The sequence below is a fragment of the Ursus maritimus genome, unplaced genomic scaffold (assembly GCF_017311325.1).
Source record: "Ursus maritimus isolate PB19 unplaced genomic scaffold, ASM1731132v1 scaffold_8, whole genome shotgun sequence".
In the NCBI taxonomy this organism is placed as follows: domain Eukaryota; kingdom Metazoa; phylum Chordata; class Mammalia; order Carnivora; family Ursidae; genus Ursus; species Ursus maritimus.
In genome coordinates this window covers 48,632,889-48,641,594 of record NW_024426996.1, presented here as the reverse complement: position 1 = coordinate 48,641,594, position 8,706 = coordinate 48,632,889, and the positions used below count along the sequence as shown (strand labels likewise).

Here is an 8,706-nt window from a genome sequence, read left to right as displayed (position 1 = left end):
CGGGGGGGGGGGGAAGGGTGAAGGAAATGAATGAGTTCATAAAGGAGTTCAAGTGGCCAATAAAAATGTGAAAACGTACCATACTTACCAATAAGCATAGAAATGTAAGTTTAAGGATTTGCTATTCATCGCCTGTCTCATATTGGCTAAGTTTTTCATAATGATACCTCATAGTGAGGGTGCAGGAAAGCAGGAACTCTCTTTTTCTATTGATTGGGACATATAGTTGAACAGTGTTTTGGAGGTCATTTATTCTTTTATGAAAATAACTTTAGGGGCGCTTGGGTGGCTCAGTCGGTTGGGCATCTGCCTTCAGTTCAGGTCATGATTCCAGGGTCCTGAGATGGAGGAGCCCTGCGTCCAGCTCCTTGCTCAGCGGGGAGTCAGCTTCTCCCTCCCCCTGTGCCTGCTGTTCCCCCTACTTGAGCGTGCTCTCTCTCTGTCAAATGAGTGAATAAAATCGTAAAAAAAAAAAAAAAAAAGAACTTTATGCTAAGTGAAATAAGTCAAGCAGAGAAAGACGATTATCATATGGTTTCACTTATTTGTGGAAAATAAAGAATAGCAGGGAGATCATTAGAAGAAGGAAGGGAAAAATAAAGGGGGGAAAACAAAGGGGGAGGCGAACCATGAGAGACTATGGACTCCAGGAAACAAACAGGGTTTCAGAGGGATGGGGTGGGGGGTTGGGCTAACCTGGTGATGGGTATTAAGGAGGGCACGTATTGCATGGAGCACTGGGTATTACATGCAAACAATGAATCATGGAACATTACATCAAAAGCTAATGATGTACTGTGTGGTGACTAACATATCATAATTTAAAACAAAAATAACTTCAAAGGTTTATACTTTCTGACTCAGTGATTCTATTTTTTTTTTTTTAAAGGTTTAACCTGGGGATTGGGGAGGGGTGGGAGCAGAGACAAGCGGACTCTGCACAGATTCTGACGTGGGGCTTGATCCCAGAACCCTGAGATCATGACCTGAGGCAAAGGCAGACACTTAATAATGACTGAGTCACCCAGGTGCTGCCACTGCCCCCTCCCCCCCGGGATTCTGTTTAAAGTTATATAAAGAAATAATCAGACAGGTATTACAGTGTGTATACAAGTTCATTATTCATAGTGACAAATTGATAAGATTTATAGAGTTGGAAACTGAAATATGGTGCCTTTATTATGGGCTGGTGATATATGCAACATTAAAAAAATCAGTTTAGAAGAATAGTGACTTGGAAAAATGCTATTATACTATTAGGTAAAACTAGAAAAAAGTACAGTTAATAATATATACTGTGATATTAACAGTGAATTTCTCTAGAAAATTTTTTTTATTAACTTTGTGTTTTTCAATCTATAATGAACATAATCCTCTTAAATGATAAAAATGTGACTTAATTTCTGTAGTAAATATTTCCTTTTTAAGTTTCTCTGATTTTGCATAGAGCACTTATTTTATTTTTCATGTAATTATACCTTGCTTCATTTGGCAAAAATTTGAGGTGGGAGGGTGCTCCTTTAAGAACAGCGTACCAAATTAACAGTAACCTGTTTTTGTTTAAATCTGAGGTTAATGGAAGTGTAGTTTTAAATAAGAAGATAAAGTTTTGTGTTTTATTTTTGTCTTAATCTGACAAGAATTTTGTTTTGTTGTGCCTGCCACCCCAGCCCCCCCCCCACTTTGAATAACTAGCAATAAAAGACCGTTTTGGCAGGCTGACACCATGATCCTATGTAGTTCAAGTTAATGATAAGATTTTTAACTGTAAAATGATGCTAACTATACCATGTGCCTCATAACTTTCAGTGAGTGAGGTTCAGTTCAGCAAAGAGGTCCAAGGCATTGTTATTCCTGATGCTGTGGTGCTGAACAAGACAAGCATAGTATCCACCTTTATTTGGCAGACACCAGGAGTGAGAAAACATGTCTAAATGCTGTAAAACAGGTAAATTGGGTGATGGGCTAGAAAGTAGCTAGCAGAGGCCATTTCATTAGATACACAGAGAGAGCGGTGACTGAGTCAAGTCTTGAAAAATGAAAATGAGCAAGCCCGGTGAACAGCAATCCAGGTAGAGCAAACAGGAACCCTAAAGACCAGACTAATAGTATTCAGGAGCAGAAAAACAAACTGCTGTGGCGTAGGTAAGGGGGTAGGGTGTGAAATGAAGTTTGAGAGGCATTGGAGCCTTTTAGGCCATACGTTTAAAAGGCAATATTTAAAAAATCCCAGTCTGACTATGTGGAAAATGGATTGGAAAGGAGAGTGTGAATTGAAGAGATCATTTGGGAGTTATGTAGGCAGAGAAGGCTGTGGCTAGGCCATGGTAGTTAGCAGTGAAGATGGAGAGATGTAGATGGTTTTTAGGTATGTTTTGGCATATAAATTATACAGTGTGATAATACAGGTAAAGTATTTTGGACAATGGCACTTCGTATACCCTCAATATATTAGATATTGTTGTTTTTACCTTTTTAAAGCATATATTAACAAGAATTAAGTGCAGTAGAGATGTATACCAAGAGGAAGTGCAGGAAGCTGCCAGTATCTCATATGCTTTGCTTAAAAAACCCCAAAAACCAAAACCAGAACTTCCCTGTTGCTGCATAGAAATCACATCAGTGGTAGTCCTCTAGGCCGAGCTGCTTGAGCTAGGTCACACTTTTGCTTGGTAGATGATTAGGCACAGAAGGGTTTCTGCATTTTTGGCTAGCCGAAAGCATTAAAGTAAACTAGATAGTGTTAATAGTAGTAGTAATAATAATAGAAGTCATTTGGCAATGACTACATTCTTAGTTTTTAAAAATGTAGGCATTTTTGAAAATACAGAAAAGTGTAAGTTATGGAGTAAAAATTATGCATAATCTAGATATTTCACCAGTCACATTTTTTTAAAGTAGGCTCTGCACCCAGCGTGGGACTCGAACTCACAAACAAACCTGAGATCAGGGGTCACATGCTCTACTGACTGAGACAGCCAGGTACCCAGGCTAGTCACATTTTTCATAGTTGAAATCCCACTGTTATTTTTTCTCATGCTTTTTTTTTTTAGCAACATTATGAATATTTTCCCGCATTCTTAAAAGATTTAAATGTATATACAATGAAAATATAGGGACCTCTCATAACTTATTTTTCTGTTAGGAAACGTGTAAGTTGTTTCCAGTTTTTGCCATGATAAATATTACCACGAAGAACAGTTTTTGCATTTTATACTATTGTGTATTTAATGGGCCCAGCGAGCTTCTGCTGTGCTTCTCTGCTTATTATTGTGTATTTTAAGTTCACACTAACCTCTTACATAACTAAGTGTACCAGTGATTTAGTTTTTGATATGTCAGTGCTGTAGGAATTTGGGGGAGAAACTACTGAAATAGTCTCTTATCTTTAGAAGACTTAGGCTACCAGTTTGACTCTAGTCCTTAAATTAGCCAGTAAGAAAACAGTACAAACTGCAAGAAATCTGTTTGTTTGTTTTTGGTTATGGTTATTGCAGAAGCAACATATGCAGTAGACAGAATTGTCAGTTTGCATGAGACAAAAAGTTCTTGTGTTGTTTGTTGTCTGAAAAAGAAGGCCACATTTCCTCTGAAAGCCAGAGTAGGTGGTAGGTGACAAACTAGATAGGAGAGAGAGGGCAGGTGCTTATCAGCAGTGATTGTTAGGAGCTACAGAGGCAGTAACAGTAAAATAAAAGCAAGAGAAGATCGTTGTAACTAGACGGACAGGGTAAGAGTCTCTCCGCAGTCTTGGTGAAGAAATAGCTTGTATATATACAGCAATGAGAAGTCCTTGTCCAAGCCCATAGAATAGTGAGCACCAAACTCTCAAAGATTAATCTTCTGTATGCAGCTTGTTTTAGATGTCACCTTGAGGAAAGGGTATATTAGTGGTGGGTAATATATTTTTTTTTTTACTATTTTTCTGCCTCCTAGAATTAACTAATGAATTCAATAATTGATTAAAAAGTGTTTTTTTTTTTAAGATTTTATTTATTTATTAGAGAGAGCAAGCACAAGCAGGGGAAGCAGCAGAGGGAGAGGGAGAAGCAGGCTCCTCGCTGAGCAGGGAGCCCAATGCTGGGCTTGATCCCAAGACCCTAGGATCACGACCTGAGTCGAAGGCAGTCGCTTAACTGACTGAGTTACCCAAGTGCCCGTGCATTTCTTTTTTTTGAATGGTTGTGTTTCTGTTACTATGTGTTAGATATTATATTTGTTTTATTGAATCAAATGTAGTCCTGTATAATTTTAGAGTATAAAATGTTAAAGAAGGTAATGTATTCTTCAAGTTTTGTGCAATTTTTGATCTTGCATTAATGCTAAATGTGTACTTTTAAAGTTGCTGATACCTGAAATTCTACTGAAGTTAAAAATTAAGGACTTTTCAAAACAGCTAGCAAGGAAGATAGTGTCAAGAAAATGCAGGAGTTAATTTGAAGAGACCCTTCTGGCCAAAAATAGGACAGTTTGATCATTAAGCAGAATGACTAAGTGGATTGAAATATATCAAATAATGTTTAAATGTATGAAATAATGATACATACACAAATTAATGTGTCACTACTTCAGGATGGTAGGTAGTGAACTCAGTATTTTGAGAACTGATAAATAAGGAGAGAATTTAGCCTGATTTTCCTATATGAACTATACTGCTAGGTAACCAAGTAAATGTAGGGAATTTTCTTTTTTTGAAGTAATCTGACAAATGAAGAAGTGGTAAAATCTGAATATCACCATTTTTTTAAAAGATTTTATTTATTTATTTGACAGAGAGACAGGCATTGAGAGAGGGAACACAAGCAGGGGTAGTGGGAGAGGAAGAAGCAGGCTCCCAGTGGAGGAGCCTGATGCGGGGCCCGATCCCATAACGCCAGGATCACACCCTGAGCCGAAGGCAGACGCTTAACGACTGAGCCACCCAGGCGCTCCTGAATATCGCCATTTTATAACCACCTAATGGATAAATGGTTCTGGGCATTGAACAACAGCAGACACTACACAAATAATGAGACAACCAAATATTATGTGGTTCCTGATGAAACAACTTATCACTGCCTTTTTTTTTTTTTTTTTTTTTTTTTTAAGTAGGATCTGTGTCCAACATGGGGCTTGAACTCATGACCGTGAGATCAAGAGTTGCTAGCTCTACCAACTGAGCCAGCTGGTCACCCCAGAACTCATCACTGCTTAATAAGTAGTGTTGTTCTAAAAAAAGGAATCAGAATTTAGATAAAACCTTTACATCCATTGATTTATAGAACATATAGAAGAACAGGTTAAACAGCACCATGGGAATTAAGTCAGCAAAATTCAGACTGGAAAACTACCAGGACAAAAATTTAGGGCAAACAACTTGGTTTCTTCAATTTAAAAATGGCTCTTAAAAAAAGACAGCCTGGGGGCACTTGGATGGGTGGCTTAGTCTGTGAAGTGTGTGACTCTTGATCTTAGCTCACGTCTTGATCTCAGGGTTGTGGGTTCAGGCCCTGTGTTGAGCTCTGTGCTAGTTGTGGAGTCAACTTAAAAAAAAAAAAATCCTGTGGCGTACAGGTAATTTAAAAGACATCCCAGTCAACAATAGTGTGTGGATCTTACTAGGATCTGTTCACACAAAGAATTCTAACACTTCTAACAGTTGGAAATTGAGGATATAATGATATAAGGCATTGTTTATTTTGTTGTAATCGTAGTTTGGCTGTATTTTAAAAAGTTCTTGTCTCTTAGAATGCATACTGAAAAATTTATGAATTAAATTATTTTATGTCTCAGGGGTGCCTGGGTGGCTCAGTCAGTGAAGCATCTGCCTTCTGCTCAGGTCATGATCCCAGGGTCTTGGGATTGAGTTCTGCGTTGGGCTCCTTGCTCAGCAGGAAACCTGCTCCTCCCTCTGCCTGCTGCTCCCCCTGCTTGTGCGCTCGCTCTCTCTGACAAAAAAATAAAAACTTAAAAAAAAAATACCGTGGAGTAGTTTCTCTTTAAACACTTCAGCACAGTCTCCATAAAAGCATTTGATCAGCGGGTGAAAAAAAAGCATGGGTGGCATATTGCCTTTGTTAGTGATAGTCACAAAAGATACTTTGAATAGGACTGACAAGTCAGAACACCAGTGGCCATGGTAAACAAGATGCTTTTCTGGAGGGTGAGTTTCTTAGGAAAATTTGCTTTAGCCCTTGCTTTACAGATTTGTCTAGTAGGCTACAGATTTTAATGTGCAAGGAGGTATATTGTTATATTTGCTTTACTTTAGAGTAAGCCTTTAAAAAATAGAGGCAAATGACCAGAAACATACTGGGCCTTCAACAATTACTTGCCAAGTAAGTGAAACAGTCAGTTGACATCAGGAAGTTTTTCAAAAAAAGTTCCAAGCCTGAAGCTTGAGTGAATATTTATACTGCTTTATGTTCCTCATGCTTTTCGATTTATCTTTGACGTTCATGATAACTTATGTTCCTGATGAATTCTCTGAGTCATTAAGACAAGTTTTATTTTCCTGATTTCGGAAGGCATATATCTGTACATGCACATACATGAGTTAACATTTTTGGAAGATCATTATTAAGCAGTTACAAAGTTTCACCCTTGGGGCGCCTGGATGGCTCAGTAGGTAAAGCATGTGACTCTTGATCTCTGGGTTGTGAGTTCAATCCCCAAGTTGGGTATAGAGATTCCTTAGAGGACAAAAGAAAGAAAAAGTTTCAGTCCTTAAATGCTTAACTCTCTATTCTCAGGAAAAACTTGACTATCTCTAATGATGTAACTTCATTATTTCACCTAACACTTGAAAAAATATGTAGATTATTCACAAGGTATTCAAGGTCTAGTACTCATAGTAAAAAAAAAAAAAAAGGTCACAGGAGAGTAGAGACAGATTTAGTTTTCTGCCACTTCAGTGCAAGTGTGGAATATATTTTTCTTTGGTATTGCAGCCCTCCAAAGCCCACAGTCAGCCAGATGCAGCCGCTGAAGTGCTTTGTAATTAGTCTTCTATTCTTCCCTCAATTAGAATTCCTATATACTGAGGAATCTCACCAAATGTTGATCTAATTATCTGATTAAAAAAAATCAGTGACAGTATGAATGACTGATTAATATAATTCACTTATTGATTGTGAAATGAAAGGAATAAATCTCTAACTAGCAGAAGAAGGACATAGGGTAATTTTGAGTAGGAAGTCCTCCTTACCTCCCCCCTCTCAGAGTTCTCTATTCTGAAAAGCACATTATGCCAACATTTTTTTAACATGCAACAAGCATACAAAATAAAAAGTATTCTATGTCAGAGATGTTTCAGAAGAGGTGAATAATAAGAATGTCTTACCTGATTTTACATATTTTAAGTTTCCAGGGGCTCCTAGGTGGGCTCAGTGGGTTAAACATCGCACTTTGGCCCAGGTCATGGTCTCGGGGTGCTGGTATCGAGCCCCGTGTCAGGCTGCACGAGGAATCTGCTTGTCCATCTGCCCCTCTGTCTGCTCTTGCTCACGTGCGCTGTCTCTCTCTCTCTCTCTTTCCCTCTCAAATAAATTAATAAAATCTTTAAAAAAAGACATTTAAAAAATAAAAGTTTCCCATATAAATAAATTTACAAATTAGAGAATAGGAATGTTATCATTATTTTTTCTTTACAAAATGTAGCCCCCATACACCTAGGGATCAGTGAAACACCTCTATAGAAAGGGTGGGTTGGCATGTGCATTTGGGTATTTAGCAGAATGAAAGTTTTCTTGTTATTCTGTAAAATTACTCTCTAATAGTGGGTATGCTTTGGGTATAAAATCTTTGTTGTGAGTTTGTTTGAAATTAATTTTTTTTTCTTGTAGAATGGCAGAATTTAGTGACATTGGGAAGTTTTTCAGACATGGTTCGCTGTAGTCACCCATATATTTGTACACTGGGTCAAGTGAAGTCATACTCCACAAATGTTCAAAAAGAAGGACAGGGATCACAGACTCTCAGAGTGGAAAAAATACCATCGTTTGATGAAACAGGTATGTATAAATCTTTTAAAATAATTTTTTTTTCTGTATACTCAAATAGCTTCTGTAAGATTATTTGTCCCTAGAATGTTTGATAGAGCTTATGTACAAAACTATCTGAATTAGTGTTTACTTTGTGGAAAGCTATTAAACTGCTAATTTACTTTCTTCTAATTTTTCTGCTTTTGACTCAGTTTTGGTAAGTTCTGTTTTTTTCTGGAAGTTTGTCCACTTAATCTAAATTTTTAATTTATTGGCATTAAGTTCATAATAGTCTTTGTATACTCTTAGCAGCATATATAGTTACAGCCTTTTTCCCCCCCATTCTTAATAGTGTTTGTCATTTTCTTGATTAATCTTGCCAGAGCTCTTCATTTTTTTATTTTTTCAAGTAATATCTTTTTGCTTTGAACATTTATATTGTATGTTAGTTTCCTGTTTCGTTAATTTTTATTCTTACCTTAATTATATCCTCCTGCTTTCTTTGTGTTTATTCTGTCATTCATTTTTAAATTATTAGGTAGCTGTTTTGTTCATTAATTCTGAACCTTCCTTCTCTTCTAAAATAGGCATTTAAGCCATGATAACCTTGATGGATTTGACAGTCTTTTCTTTAACAGTTCTCCCTAAAATTTTGCTTTATATATTTTGAAGCTTTGTTATTAGGTACATAAACATTTAGAATCATTACATTACACTGATGAATTACACCCTTTCTTTTTATGTA

At 37.0% G+C, this 8,706-nt stretch overlaps 1 protein-coding gene across 1 annotated transcript in view; it reads left to right on the top strand.

The window, feature by feature from the left end:
- The window catches only part of SLC30A9 (solute carrier family 30 member 9), an 83,274-nt gene that overhangs the window by 2,492 nt on the left and 72,076 nt on the right, over positions 1-8,706 (top strand). The window contains exon 2 of the mRNA XM_040624949.1: positions 7,824-7,991. Within this exon, the coding sequence (XP_040480883.1) occupies positions 7,824-7,991 (168 nt within the window). The remainder of the gene's footprint in view (positions 1-7,823; positions 7,992-8,706) is intronic.